The 17,016-nt window shown below is 30.3% G+C and overlaps 1 protein-coding gene and 1 long non-coding RNA gene across 3 annotated transcripts in view; both read left to right on the top strand.

Moving 5' to 3' along the window:
* Positions 1 to 12,573, top strand: part of Tomosyn (syntaxin-binding protein tomosyn) — a 735,273-nt gene extending 722,700 nt beyond the window's left edge. The window contains exons 22-25 of one of the 2 annotated variants that reach the window (XM_085942075.1): positions 6,165 to 6,254; positions 10,537 to 10,632; positions 11,289 to 11,413; positions 12,169 to 12,573. In XM_085942075.1, the coding sequence (XP_085798201.1) occupies positions 6,165 to 6,254; positions 10,537 to 10,632; positions 11,289 to 11,413; positions 12,169 to 12,431 (574 nt within the window). In that variant the 3' untranslated portion in view covers positions 12,432 to 12,573. The remainder of the gene's footprint in view (positions 1 to 6,164; positions 6,255 to 10,536; positions 10,633 to 11,288; positions 11,414 to 12,168) is intronic. The other variant, XM_085942074.1, reaches the window with a different exon arrangement.
* Positions 428 to 2,767, top strand: LOC147075775 (uncharacterized). The gene is made up of 2 exons (XR_015069965.1): positions 428 to 606; positions 921 to 2,767. It is a non-coding gene; the product is annotated as an uncharacterized LOC147075775 (long non-coding RNA).
* Positions 12,574 to 17,016: the final 4,443 nt, after the last annotated feature.

Here is a 17,016-nt window from a genome sequence, read left to right as displayed (position 1 = left end):
CATAATGTTTGACAAGACAAAATCCGTATTATCAATATATCTGCAGCGAAGACTGCCTGTTGGACGGAGGTAAATGATTATAACAAATAAAAATACACACTTAGACAGTGATCGATATGTTATAATAAACCAGTACACAGTTAACACCGAGTAACGCATGGCAATTTGAGTACCTTGGTATCAAAGTGGGACATAAGCCACACTCCACTAAATTCATGTTTTTGTTGATTCTGGTAGTGTTAGTGATGCTCTTTCCAACAATGCCTTCGACAGTATCAAAAACGGTCGTTTTCATGGAGATTTTTGTGTTTAAAGTTCGTGTATAATATCAAAAACGGACACTTGACTTATATGCGCGCGCAGGTAAGGGCCAGCCAATCACTGAGCAGGAATCTTCTCAGACTGTCATGGCTGCCGGGATTTCGGCACTCTGATAACATTATTCTAAAATAGAGGTTCTCTGTCAGTTTTTTTCAAAATAAGTGCATTTATAATAGTTTTCAAGAAAAAGTATAATATTTAATGAACTGAAATGGACTCAAGGAATGCTAGAAAACGTGTAGCTAAGCCCAATGAGTGGAAAAGGGCCAAAGAAAAGACTTTAAAGTAAGTACTATCAGAATACTACTACAAAACTTTTTCGATCACAATGCATCTTTTTTAAATGCGATTTATTGTTAAAATATGATGTGCTCAAGCATAATTTTATGTTTTTATAAGAATAATAATATTTAAATATTAACCTTTGCGCATTTTCACTCGTTATTTACGAGTATTTTTCATTGTTAACGCATTTACACATACGCTATTACCTCCATGTCATTACTATGGTCACGGAAAGGGTGGTTCAAGAACAAAATGTTTTTTCAAACCGTGGTTTCTAAGTTGAATAAAACACTAAAATATATTATTTTTTCCAGATATTCTGCAAAAGGCGTGCCTTCCTTTCCTAAATGCGGCCATCGTCGTGGTCTTCAATGCAGATTATTGACAATGGAAGACATAAGGAAGTTTCACGAATCGTTTTATTCTGCACCAGCTAAAGACAAGCAGGATTCTTTTATTTTGAAATACTGTAGGACTCTCGTACCAAAAAGACGCCGTCAAAAAGTTTTTATAAAACAAAAAATGGCTACATTTCATTACAGCATTATAAACACTGCTGGGAATTGTCTTCCCGTATGCAGGGCCACGTTTTTATCAACATTAAATATAACAAAACATAGAGTTATCGGAGTCTTCCAACGGTTTAAAAAAAATAACATGTTAGTACCCATTGAAACAAGGGGTGGATCAAGAAAGGATAAACTTTTTGAAAACAAGATGAATTCTGTCATCGATTTCACCAAATGTCTCAAGGGAATCGAGTCACATTATAAACGAGACCGAAGTACAAGAATTTACTTAGATTCAGATCTAAGCATTACCAAAATATGGTCAATGTATAATAATAGCGTCACTGATGACTTCAAAGTAAAAATGTCATACTTTCGGATGTTGTTTAATACCCGGTTTAATATGAGTTTTGCAACTCCAAGCACTGATGAATGTAGCACATGTTTGGAATTAAAAGAAAAAGTGAAATTAGAAAAGGATGAAAATGAGAAAAAAGATTTGATATTTAAACTTACTCTACACAAAAAAAAAGCAAACTGTTTTTTCGAATATTTGAAGAAGAAAAACGATGATTGTTTTCTTATGTCCTTCGATTGCCAGAAAAACCTTGTGTTGCCAAAAGTTAGTGACCAGTCCGCCTATTACTCGAGACAATTTTACTGCTTCAATTTAGCAGTCGTATCAGGAACGTCAAAAAATAATTTGTCACCACAAAATGTGTCAATTTATACATGGAATGAAAACCAAGGGAGGAAATCTTCAAATGAAGTAGCATCAATCATTTTCAATGAACTACAATCAAAAGTATTGAACGGATACACAAATGTTCGGTTGGTAGCAGATGGGTGTGCTGGCCAAAATAAAAATTTAACAATAGTAACGATGTGTGCCAAATGGCTTCATAACAATGCTCCTCCATCAATCACTAAGCTAGAGATAATTTTTCCAGTCACTGGACATTCTTTCCTTCCAGCAGATCGGGTATTTGGTCTTATCGAAAGAGACTTAAAGAAAAAGAAAACAATAATACATATTGAAGAATATCATGATGTATTTAAAGCACACGGAACATTGAAAATAATTGGTACAGATTGGAGTCCTCATAATTGGAAAGACGAAGCTAAAATAAACATAAAATCTACAGCACAATTACATTTCAAAATATCTCAATGCAAGAGAATTTTATTCCGCAAAACGAAAAAGAATAATATTGTGGTAAGAGGTGAAATACCTTACAATTGTGACATCGCGAGAGAGAAGCAAATTCTAAAAAAGAATAAAACATACGATGCAGTAAATCCAGCACCGATTCCTATAGGCGTTAAACTGAATGAAAACAAGATAAACGATGTAAATTCTCTACTTTCGAAACATTTTGGACTCGAATGGAAGAATATAGAAACCCTGCATTGGTATAAGAACATAATTGAAACAAATAATAATTTGCCAATCGATGGCCAACAATATACTGAAGATATTCATGCATGTGAATGCTTTGAAGAAGTGAATAATTTAGAAGCTATTGATACACTTGATGGAGATGACGTGGAACTTGCGGGAGTCGAATTATTATCTCCAGAAAATGAATGATTATTAATTTTAAGGCTTTTCATTTATTGTTAAATCCTGTCAATAAAAGAAATTTCAACTATCTTGAAATTTTATTTAAAAAAAATTAAACTTTCTGCGAATTGTTATCTCCAGAAAATGAATAATTATTAATTTTAAGGCATTCCATTTATTGTTAAATCTTCTCAATGAAAGAAATCTGAACTACCTTGAAATTTTATTTAAAAAAATTAAGCTTTCTGCGAATTGTTATCTCCAGAAAATGAATGATTATTAGTTTTAAGGCTTTCCATTTATTGTTAAATCTTTTCAATAAAAGAAATCTGAACTACCTTGAAATTTTATTTAAAAAAATTAAGCTTTCTGCGAATTGTTATCTCCAGAAAATGAATGATTATTAGTTTTAAGGCTTTCCATTTATTGTTAAATCTTTTCAATAAAAGAAATCTGAACTACCTTGAAATTTTATTTTAAAAAAATTTAAATTTTCTGCGAATTGTTACCTATCTCCAGAAAATAAATGATTATTAATTTTAAGGCTTTTCATTTATTGTTAAATTCTGTCAATAAAAGAAATCTGAACTACCTTGCAATTTTATTTAAAAAAATTAAACTTTCTGTCAAAAGCGGACACGTACGGCCGTTTGCGTATCAAACACGGACAAACGCAAAAGTATGTGTCAAAAACGGACGTAAGCAATTTTGAACGATTATATTTGATATTTACAAAATGAATATCTTAGATTTAACTTAATAAATGTGATTCTATACCTCTAAGCATTACTCAAGTATTTTTTTTATATATATTATGTTTCAATATTTATATGAAATGAAAAATCGCCTCTCCTGCAAATTATTGCAGATGGCTCATGTCCCACTTTGATACCAAGGTACTCATTTGTTCTATCACATTCAGCTTAACTAAGAATAAACTAAATATATTCAGATCACCTTGGTATGTTCATATAAATATTAGTTGCGATTATAGACCCAATAATTTCATACTATTTAAAAGTTTCATTAGTTTCTTATGTTGTAATTTCATTATGCACTTGCGGATGGAATAATAAATCAGTTTGCATTATTCTTGACAATAATTTTTAAATTATTTTAACGTGTCAAGGTTAACGTTAAATAATCAGTTGTCAAGTCTTCGCCATTGTAATATAGATGTTATTTTAACATTGCTGAAATGAGTTCTTCAAATTTGTTAAATACAGTTTTTTTCTTGTCAAACAAACATTACCAAAAAACTTCAATATCCATGAAAATTTTAGAAAGTTGTTTGCAATAACTAAACTAATATTTTTTCTTTATAAATTTTCATAAAAGTACATTTTTTTTAATACTTGATAACATTTTAAGTTATCAATGCAATAGTTACTTACTATTTACGCAAAAGTAAATTCAACTTACAAAGTTTTCATGTATTTTAGTAGAAGCAAGACTTTCCTTCTCTTACTAATGATTCGTAATCACCCTTTGCTAAAATTGAATAGAAAGAGAGCACCCTATCGGCTGTATTTTAATGTTTTTTTTACACTTTATTTATTATCAATTTATTATGTCCAAAAATACATTTTGTTTATAAACTGAACTGACCAAAAAACATAAATGTTTTTACATACATACTTATGTATAGTCAGTACACAGTTTTTTTTAATGATTCTTTTTTCTGATTACGTATTAAGTATAAAAGCATATTTCACTCACAAGTAAGTTTTATGTAGTTATTGAAATAAATGATAAAGGCATTGCATTGCAAACTATCGATGCAAATAAAAAGTCACAATAAAGAATCATCATTAACACAGAAATATTTTTTTATTATTATCGTTAATTTTTCAATCTCGTTGTTTATATCAAATAAAATACAGGATCACATTTACTGACTAACCCACGACATTTTCACAGTGGATTGCCAATTATCTCCAATTCGGGACTGTCGGATATGATGGAAAACTTATTCATTACTCATTTTAGACATCTCAATTAAATAAACTTGAGTGATTTCTTGACTTGGGAAAAAAATTAATAGTAGCATGACAATTTCGCATCATTTCCAATACATAGTGGGGTCAACCTGACAACTAGAAATAAAACATCTGTCAAGTCAGGTTACCAACAAATTTCGGGTTTCATAACAGGCCAATTTTAGTAGTTTGTTAATGCAAAATTTATTATCTGCTCACTCACAATATTTTCTTATTAATAACAATTGGTATAGTATACCTTTTTTAAATCACAAGATCCCACAATTCTTACCCCATAATTCTTCAACTGAAAAATTCTTTTCCGCTTATAAAATATATACTTTATTAAAATGCGACTGTTTACACTTATAACAGGATGTTTATTAATTGTTATACATTTGTCAAAGTGTTACGTGTAGGTATTTTTCAAAAGAAGTAGTTATACAAAACAGCTTTGATAAGTGTAAAACAATGTGTTAAAAATGCTGTAATTGCAACGGTTGCCTTCTAGGTGAGAGAGAAGGTGTGGAGAAATACAGGATAAACTTAAACAAATGTTAAAGAATATGTTAATTTCAATAGTTACGTCTGTATCACAATATCATCTGTATCAAATATGCATTAGAGTTTGTTACGTAATCAAAACGCGAATTTAATATTGATTATATTTCAGGACATTCTGAAATTATTGTATCTATTGGATTTTATGACCTGATTGTCATTAAGTTCAGTCGTAAACCAAATTTTGCTTCAAATTCTTGATCTAACATGGTAACTGACTTATTAATCTGTTCTGTGGTAAAAACAGTCTCATATGCGATGAAATTTGAAGAATTTCTTATGATCATAGAATTGTGGGCAAGATGACGCCATGGTATTATATATTATATTTTTATGGTAATGGATCAATAAGCAGAATAAAAAATGAGAGATTATTAGCTCTTATTTATTTATTGGTATACAGGTTAACCCATATGTCATAGGGGATACATTTTTGACACAATCATGATAAGAAAATTTTCGCGATCAAGGAGAGATTTGAAGAACCAGAATCTACATAGTTTATCCTGCTTAGATTTTCTGTACTTATTATGTAAAATTTATCGATATCTGTCAAATAATCTGATCACACATATGTGATTCCACTCATTATGATGTATAAAAATAAGTGCGATAAAACGAGTTCGCACTCGCCGGGGTCGCGGTGAATGTAAATTACCTGTAATAAGTAATTGTAAATGAGGTATAGCATGAAGTATCTTGTCATTGTTACATTTTATATATCGGTTATCATATTATTTGAGGTATCTTTTGTATAATTGGCTTTCCACTGTGTATATATATATACCCACATTATTTTTTTTTAAATACACACACGGGAATAAGCTGGAAAGTCCGCTCTCTTTCTGAATATCCCACTAACACAATGTACCCAACTAATGATTTCTGGTAACAACTTGTTCTGTATTGCTGTTCGTACGTATGTATGGTTTGTGCGGTGTGTAGTTTCCAGACAAAGTGCAAACAGGGAGGGATAGTAGATCCAATGCTATCAATTTGGGGACAACAGATCATTGTTAACGAGGACACCGACCAGTAAGTCCCTCTGATTAATCCTAGGCACACAAGCACACGGTGCCATCTATGTCACCTACTTACTACTAACAATACCTATCCCATATTTTATATTCACTTATCTTGGATACAAACTAAATATTATTCCAATTTTATCACTTTGTCGGTTTGTGTTGTTATTTGAAACTCATTTACCTAACATGTTTATGCATCTTGCTTAGTTACTGATATTTTTGCATATTAACTGATATGTGGTTTTCATTTTTTTGGCATATCACCATTGTTTCTACAAAATCTGCTATGTTACTCCGACGATACACATGTGATTTTTTTGACGTGATGTTCCTCAAAAGTCTAATTACACCGACAGCAGTGGCGAAGGGTGGAGGTAGGTTCTTAAGATCTGACACAAATAGTGCGCACTAAACTTTATCAGTCGTACATATTTATTTTCATGCCCACGATAGCCGCGCGGCTTAAGCGTAGGCCTATAGCGTCGTGAGTCCCAGGTTCAAATCCTGGGTTGAGCAAGTGGCAAGTGGCTGAAAAATGGCAAAAATAAAATCTGTTAATATATAGAGGCCCATAATGATCTTATTAGGATCGGACATGGTCGAAATTGTGACCAATAAAAGTGTAGCTCTAATATTTTGCCACATCACAGAATGTACAATTTTGGAAGAGAATTTGAAAAAAATTCAACAAATTGCAGATTGTGTTAATTAGTTTTTTTAAATTCAATTAAACCCTGCGTAAACCAAGTCATAATAGTTAGTCAAAAAACATTCGTCCATCTATAAAATATCTAACATTTAAACAGTTTTGGATATTTTATAGATAGAAGAGTATTTTTTATTGATTATGGTTTGGTTTAGGTAGTGGTAACATGAATCAGTGATATGTACTCTTAATTCAACGAAAACCAATTAGTATGACTGACAAAGTATAGTGTGCATTAGTTATGTTGAATATTAACAGCATACCACCCCTCGCCATTGACCAACAGACATGCAGACCCAACCAGACCCGTGGGAATCGAATCATTAACATTAAATATCAATTACACTGAAAGATTTGGTTACTAACTAGATCGTGTAAACGCTCGATTTGATTGGTTCACAATATACACTCAGTTGCTAGTGTTAAAAATTACATATAACTAAACCAAAAAATATCTATTGGCTCCCAGTCACTATTCCTTCATACTATTTAAATGGAAACTATTTATAAACTATTTAAACTATATTTAGACAAATAACAAATTGCTAGTTTTTTTTGGATTCAGTAGTATTTATATTTATATAATTATGTTTTGTATTATTATTATCCGGTAAAATAATAAATAAAGTCAGGCAATCTTCATTATGTAAACGTCAAATTTGCTATGTCAAAAACAAGACAGGATACACCACGTGCGGCTCCCACAGTTAAATCGTTTTTCATACATGCTCGGTAATTTTCGACCCAACTGTCACCGATCGGTGACTAAGTCGGGCACTAAAAATAGGTATTATTCTATTTGGCCACAACTCGAAGGAACAATCCAAAGTGACGCCATTTCACGGTCGGTGGCAAGCGTGGCAGACCAGAATGGCGTGAGAATCTACCAAAGTAATTTTAACTTAACTATGATGACCAACCAACGTATGAATATTTTTTTTACATACTGAATTATCTGTTAATGTATTATGGCAGTGAGACTTCCGGTATAAAGATATTTTTCCGGCGCCCTAAATAGTATTTTTTTTTACCATGTCTGATCCTAAGAAAATAATATGGTCCTCCACTGGATGGAGGTTGTATTAACAGATTTTTGTTTTTACGATAAATAGATGGTAACTAACCACTTGTTCAACCTATTACGTCCGTACTTGGCTCCAAACACACATTAAAAATAATATGTGAATTTTACCTAACCCGGGACCCTCGACATTATAAGCCACCGCGGTAACCGGCGTATAAATAATATACATTAAAAAAATATTGTATACATTGTCTACAGACTTTATTTGAATTTTTTCTCTAGCGATGAGTTCTTTTTGATTTCCTGAGTTGCTAATCAAAAATCAGAAATGCATGTAAGAGCTTTTTCTAGCTTTCTGAGCTGCTATTAAATATTTTCCTTTGAGAATCACATTCGGAAGCTTTTTTTTAGTTTATTGTTTTTTAGATTTCAACTTGGTGAATAATGCCTGCAGTAAGGGAACAGCAGTTTGATTTTTGATATTACCCCTGCATGTCCTCCATATGAATAAACTAGCCACCAAAGCAAACGAATGTATTATTGTAATTCAGCACATTGAATTAAGATAGTCTCGAATTTCTTTGAACAACCTGTGGGCACCCATGTATATTATTGCGCGCGTTCCACCCGAGTTTTAAGCATATCAATGGCGGCATCACGGCATCAAAATCATGTAGTGTATCATCTCCCTTAGGTTTACGGTTGAGGAAAAACGATCCCACGTATCATTCTTTCGTGTGGGAAAATAAAACCACTAATGAAAGAAGAAGAAAATAATTGTTGAAATAATTGTGATCCTATTTTTATGGCTATATATATTGACCTTGGGCTGGCATGTGGAAAGGAATGCATGTTTTCTAACATGAAAGAATACTCAATGTATAAAGTAGAGATAAACATTACACACTGCTGTCAATAGTCAGGCAGATAAATAAATAATAAACACGGCGAAATGGCATGTGTTGTAAATAAAATTTTACTACAATGTAAATAAAATATGACATAGCATTTTCTTAGATAGTGGCAACAGTGTAAAATAATAATTACCATGTCAAAGATAATGTTTTAATTTAAAATAGGAACAAACTTCTCATGTGTACATTTTTATAAAAAGTCTATGCAAATTCAATGTTTTAATTATGTATTTTCTCTTAGTCTGTAAATTTAAAACAATAACACAGCAGATATTGTATGAAAAATAGGGATATGAAGCGTATTACCGATACAAAGCTTGAATAAATTTTGTGTATTTCCGGTTTAAACATAAGCATCGTTTATATCCAAAATTTATTTCAGCTTACAAATTTCAAATCGGTAATAAACCTATAAACTACTACTAAACTACTGAATGAACTCTTATTCAAATTGAAAATTTTATCCATGAACAATAAATTTTAACTTTATTATAATTGAAATTACGACAGGCAAATAATAATTCAGGCATTTTGACACTGAATTAAACAAAGTCTATTCACCGAGCATACTTTAACTTACATTACATTTTACAAAAAACTTACAATAAGCTACAATTACAATAATTCAAACTGGATAGCTAATATAAATAAATGAATATATAAATTTACTAGGTTTTTTTCTCCGTAATGATTCTATTTTGAGTACTTTCAATTTAAAAGTCAACATTTTAATTTCTTTGTCACTGGTTATTTTTTTTAATACACAAGGTTACAATATTGTCTCTTTCTGATTAAAAGACATATTTAGAATTTTAACAGAAAGTGACAAAGGCATTAAAAATAATTGACTCGATTGGAAGTATTTTAAATGTCTACTTTAGAAATGAACATAAAGTGTCAATACAAAATACAAAAATATTGATAAAATTATTTGATTTAAGTGAAGCAATCGTTATGTGAAAAATGTGGGACTTTTAAAGGGCAAAGGACAAATATATTTTAATAATTTAATGCACAGCGACTGTTTATGTTTTGCTATCAATCATTGATAACGTGAAACTTTTTAAATCTTTTCTTTCGAATTCGCTGCAAAATAATGTACTCTTCCAAATTCAAACGCACACTTTTTTATCATTCTTCTGATTGGCTTAAAATATATGCACAATTATTTTATGTCTCGATGTAATACACCGTGGCTGCAAAGGAACACGCCTATCAACTATCAACATTTTTATACAAAGTATGAAAAAAATCTTGCATGATTTTAAAAGATCTTCAATTTTTCCATAATTTTGACATTTTCAATTAAATTTTATTGAAATTTCTTATTTACCTACATATTATCATGTTGTAAGTATCACCAATCATTGAAGAGCAATTTTGTTTACACGTACATAGTAAAATATTTTTGTCATTTATTTCTGAGATGTTTTGAATTTCTTAATATCAAAAGTTTGTTTCATTTTAATAGTTGAATAGTACTTTATCATTTCGTTTTGATCTCAGTAATTTATTAAAAAATCAACATCCAAAAATGTAATAATTTTCAATAATTATTATGTCAGCTCTCGGTAAGATATTTTTTTTTATTCTGCTTAGTAAAAAAAATTTGAAAACTTTAATACTAATTCAATATGTCTTTCAGGATAGCAAGAACATTTTGCTTTAGTAATAGAGGTCATGGACTTTATCTGTCATCGCCGAGTGAAGTACAAAAGTTCACTATTGATGTAGAATTTAGGTAAGAATTTTTTAAATATATATTTTATACATTAATATTGGTACCTGTTTAAAAATCTGACACATTTTAACCTCTATAAAAAAAAAATACAAACTCATGTGTGTATACTAAGGTAAATCGCATACAGATCAATGCGCTCAGTTCTAACTTTTGAATTGTGATGAATTTTAAACCTAAAAACAAACCAAAACCTAACACAATAAGCGTTAAAACTATACATCAAATTAAAGAAGACACAAAAACTGGATGTCACAGTGCATGCACGCAATGATGACTTATTTCAATCAATACCAATCTTATATCTTCCTCGAATTTCTCGTTGCTCTGGGTTATTTCAAAGTGCCCTAATGATAATTCCAATACATGCTCAAATTATGTAATGTGAATAAAAGAATAAAAGATAGTGAGGTGGCAAAGATCCATCTTAGATTAAACAGCCAATGAAAAAAAAGACTGCCGTTATTTAAAAATTGTTATTAGTAAATACTTGCCACCTGTATGGTTTCCTTAATGTATGATGTATATAATAAATAACATGGAATATTGGGTGTGTTTAAACTTATCACAATACAAAAATTGAAGAGATACTAACTAAATCAAATCAGAGTTTGAATTGGAAGAAAAGTTATTGATGTATTTTGCATGTATATTTTCAGCCATGCTGTGAATGAAATGATGGGTGAACTATTTCTGCCGCACGATATGCCCGAGCCGCCCAAAGAGAGCTTCTTCCGGGGGCTATTTGGAGGCGGAGCTCGCCCTCTTGACAGAGAAGAATTATGTCAGTATTTTTTCATACTTAAATCATAACACGAATATTATAATTATAATTACCTACCAATACCTAATTATTGTACCTAGGAAAGTACAATAATTAGACAAATTCCCCTTCCCCAGTGTGTGCCATCAGGTAAAAAACTTTGGCAGACACTGAATTGTAAATAATGATAAAAAATAATTTCGAATGATATTCAAACACACATCTATTGATTGCTTGCTGGGCGGTTGCTCTAACCATTAAGCATTTAGTAGCTTACGGATAATTCCTAATAAACAATATCCTAATAAACAACAAATGCAATATATTTTTGTCTTAGAGCCATAAGTGTGAATTTTTCAACAACTGAACCTGTAGTGCGAAATGATTTCTTACACCTGGCAACCCTTTTCTTTGTTTATTGAATAGAATACAAATGAATATTACTAACTTTCCAGTAAAATAAAAACAATGAATTATCAGAGTGCAACCTGTATTTGAAATCATATCGCGAGTGGAGAACTACAAGGTTCTAAGTGTTTATCCTTGAAGAAACAAAAGTAACAATGAGGCAGCTTACAATACTACTTTACTGTTGAGTTTGTTTTCTCAAGGACGAATACTTAGAACCTTATAGTATTAGGCTCGCGATATGGTACAATAAACAAATAATCGCAACGACAAAAAATCACTTGTGCAGTTTTGCTTTTCTATAATATATAAAACTCCATCTCCACATTTCTTCGACAGCTTTGAATAATAGTCTTCTCTGTTAACAGTCGGTGAAGGCAGTGGCAAGCCGAACAAAGCTGTCGCAAAGCACATACCCGGACCGACCGCAAACATCGAGCAAATGAACACGAGAGCCACGACGGCCGCGTCGGAAATATCCCGAGCGCACATGCTCGTGGTCGAGAGGGGGGACAAACTGGGCCAGCTGGAAGACCGCACGGAGAGAATGCACAACCAAGCACAAGAGTTCGGCTCCACCGCCCATCAACTAATGCTTAAATACAAAGACAAGAAATGGTACCAGCTGTGAAGAAACAAACTAGCCCACCTTGAAAAGGAAGACAAAGTATTACGTATGATCCGATACATACACTGACAGTCTCGCATGTTACGCCACAGCCACAGCTCAAAATTAATTCGTTTCACATTCGAGACGGCGGGGCGGGGGCCGGAGAGATATGTCGATGTTAGACGAAAACAACAACATCCCTATTGCATATCTTAACCTATTTTTATATGAGTAAAATAATAAGAGATTTCTTTCTCGAAACATCCCGCCATCAGTTGAATACATATTTGGCAAAGTAAAATACTTTCATACTATGAATAATAACATTTTAAAAAACATAGCAATCATCTATAGTAATCACTACCATGCATTGTTGTTACATTAACTATAATATACAGCATAGTACCTACATAATTATAATTTTTCAAGTTTATTCAAATTATTTTTAAAACAATTATTATGGATTCAGAATAATATCTATTATAAGTGTTATAAAGTTTTTTTTTAAGAAAGATGGCAGAGGAATTTTTAATATCTATCGAAACTTATATTATTTTTCTTTAACACTAAAATAGAAAACATTACCTTTAAAATAAATGTTATTTTTATGTTATATACGTATTTGTTCCGGTCAATTTTTTGTGCCTTTAAATATCTTATGATTCCCAATGTATTTTTGTTTGTTATATTCCACTTTCTATTAACATCTACACTACAGTTTTAATTTAGTAATAACTTATTGATTTATGAACACGTCAGTATTACGTATGTAGTATATTATAATAATCTTATTCAATTCTTTACTGAAACACAATGAAATATTTGAATGAAGGATTTCAGGCTTACATAATTCCATTATGATCTAAAATGTTTTAAGACTGTCATGATTGTTTAGATTGGATATTTGCGGAAACATTGACAAGTTTCATTTGAAAATGGAAGGACATTCAAATCCAAAATCAGGTGGACAACCTTAAAAAAGTGTTTTAGATATCTGCATGAATTTTTTAACACTTTACGTAATAAATGCTTCTGCCAACATATAAAAGTAGTTAAAACTAATTTACATGTTGTTTAGTTTCTAGTATTTATTTACATTTAAGTTCCTGCGACCGTGATACCTACTTTTTCGTCATTATAATATTGTTCACATTCAGTCATACTTAATTAAGTCAACAAAATATGGTAACATATTGTATTAATGTACTTAATTATATGATAATAGACTCGATAATATAAGAATGGAGTTTTCTCTACTGTTTGAATAATATTAACAGATTAATTCTGCTTCTTTTCTATTGAGCAGTGAAACACCGGCTCCCGTAGATAGTCATGATTCCGAAAGTAGTTCAGAAATACACTCATAAATAGATCCAAAATAGTCTGCCCATATAATATTATGTAATATGTAAATTAGTAAGAGTTCCAGAAGCCATTTGTTGAAAATGAATTTATTTTATTATTATATTTACCGCCTTCTAACACATAATTACGGCATTACAAATATTATGATACGTTGGCTTTCTCATAAAGTTTCAGCAGCCATTTTATATACATTTTGTCTGTGAGGAGATATATTATTATCTATGGTGCTTTTTATTCTATTCTTGAATTTATTTTTGCAAATACTATTACAAATATATAATATTTATTTTATGTTATGGACATTGATTATTTTTGATTCGATGAAAATAAAGTTTATTCAAAATGGTGTTCCTGTGATGATATAATATATACATAATATATATATGAAAGAATTGTTAATTGAACATATTTTTCTGTACCTTACCGATGTAATATTGATTCAAAAACGTATGATTAATAATATGTTTGTATCCACGATTTTCAGGTTGCAATTGCATGATTTAAATTACCTGCATGTGAAAATTTTCAGTTTATAATGTTATCAAATTCATTACATGCCTATATGGTTGTAATAATACCTACAAATTCCTAAATAATGTATATAGGTATTTAAATTTGCAATGTTTTTATCATAGTAAGTACTCGTTAACTTTCAAGTAATTTCTTCATCGTTAATTTAACATAGTAAACAATCTATCGTTTCAAAACTATGTATTTATCTTGAAAATGTAACTTTTACCATCGTAATTCTCCTTTGATTTTAGTGAATGTCATTTGTAGTAGTGAAAAGACAATAAAAATATGTCAAGTCGTTTTGCATTATGTAAAAAATCATTTTTGAGACCAGTCGCGGTGACAAACTAATTTTTTTCAAATATTCCTTTACGTTCACTTTTTTATCAACGAGAGACTTGTGTTGATTATTATTCGGCAAATATTCATAGGCTTTAGTTTCTTTTATTATAAAAGCATTATATAAGCATAAAAAATAATTATTATGTATTTAACAGACGACCGTCATGCATTTACACATCAAGCAGACATAAAAAAATTTGTCAATGACAATTTTATTTTATTGATAGTGAACAATGAACTTGATAAGAAAATTTTAAATAACCAAATTTAATACACCTACTCATGTTACTTCGAAAGAATTGTGAACTTAAGAGCGTACTTCAGTGAAACGGCAAATTATTTTCAACAGTAAGTGCGATGAAATTTCGCACTTGTCGCCAATCGGAGATTGACAGTAGAGGTATGCGCACGTCGATTTGTTTTGTCATGGCGTCGGATGAATATATTCTTAAATCATGTAAAGATGACTAAAAAACTTTACGTATGTACTTGAAAAAGAAAACATGTCAATGAATATACTATTATTATTAGTAATATAACAATAAAAATAACATTAAATGGACGCATATTGAATTTTTATGACAAATTATATTTCGTTCGGCACGCGCATTTGCACAATTCGCGCATCGCCTAGCCACGATCTTTTTAGACCATGCCTCAACTGGAGTATAACCTTAAACACTGCGCGTACATATTCAAGAAATGACAAAACTCTAAATCTAATAATTATGTATCTATTTATCTATATCACTTAGTGTTCACTAAATATTATAATAATTAAATAACTTGACATGTGTTACGGTCACGTTGCAGACTTTATCAAGTGTAAGTACCGAAAATATATTGTCAATTTGTACTGAAAATATAAACAACTTGGGTAATTATAATTGCTTGATAAAATTTTGTATGGAAACGGAAGATGTTTTCTACTAAAAAAAACGATTCAACGTATCTTTATACCGTTTATTTGTTTACTTTATGTTAACTCATTTAATTGACTGTAATCTAAAATAATTCAAAATTAGAATGTAGTAACTCAGAGCTGTCGATACACAATTAATATTATTCCCTGAATCCTTTGAGAATTAGAAATGACGCTTGATGTATAAATGTATGACCCCACCTAATTGTCACACCCGTTATTTATTTTTCAATAATTTCTTGTTGTCATGTTTTGTATTGCAGTTAATTTTGTGCATTTTTTTAAATACATACCTTTCCGTAAATAAATAAATAAATTTGCGTGTCCTTAATTTATGTTAAAATTGAAATTAGTATATTATTAAATAGTAATTATTAAAGTAGTCCCCCTCACCCCATATGTGTATGAAATATTTGATTAATAATGAAATATTTGATTCTGTGATACCGTATTTCATTTAATTGCTACCTACCATCCGTTTGAATGTTTTCAATTGTCACGAAACTCTTGTCCTTTTAGCGGTCAGTAATGTAAATACATATTGGTAATATTCATGAATATTTTCATAGTAAATATTTCTATCCAAATAATAATTATTAAATTATCTATTCTTGTTTGGAAGGTCAATGTAGCGACATTAATTTAAAATGTCTTCCTAGTTACTCATATTAATACAAAAAAAAAATGTTGCATACCTACTTAAATTTATTGTTACCATTTGGCCAAATAATGTAGGTGTATATAAAAAGAGTTTATCTAATGATATTCAAAAAAAACTTTTTTTGTAAATAACATGTTGCTTCAGAGTTGAATTTTATAATAATATATAAAATATTGAGAGATTTATTTCCCCGTTCGTATTGGGAGCGGGCTATTATATTAAAAATAAGCATTTTTTATAAAACCAAGTCAATAATAATATTAATGTAAAAAATGTGTTAAATGATTTCATTATAAATTAATATTATATTATAGAATGTCATATAATATTTAAAATTGTAAAGATATTATTGAAAAGTTTATTCAAAATATTTTTTACATTCTTAAATAAATAATTAGTTTTTATTATGAAACATAAATAATAATGTTATTATTTTCAATGATATATTATTGGAATCAAAGTATAACCTTGTTGACTCTTCGATCGGTGAATGTGAATATTTTCAATTCAATATGTTTACATGTACTTAACCTTTCTTATGAATATTGAATTGTCTAGTCTTGTGGAAAGATTCTCATTAGAGGTTTGCGTTTGATCAAAATTCAAAACGATTTAACAAATGCGGCGGCGCGCCGCGTAGTTAACGTCTTTAGTGGGAATTTCTTGGAGAAGAGATATTTTTATAGGTATTATGAAAATGTTATTGTTATCGGTATATTAAGGCCAACCATGTCATTTCAATTTTCTATTGCACAATAACGTATAGATAAAATAATAGAATATACTTACTTTTATCAATTGTA

The sequence above is a fragment of the Rhyacophila brunnea genome, unplaced genomic scaffold (genome assembly GCF_057557595.1).
Source record: "Rhyacophila brunnea isolate RB1 unplaced genomic scaffold, BYU_Rbru_1.0 scaffold_14, whole genome shotgun sequence".
Classification (NCBI taxonomy): Eukaryota; Metazoa; Arthropoda; class Insecta; order Trichoptera; family Rhyacophilidae; genus Rhyacophila; species Rhyacophila brunnea.
Note: the sequence above shows the minus strand (reverse complement) of the source record. Positions and strands in the feature narration are given on the sequence as shown.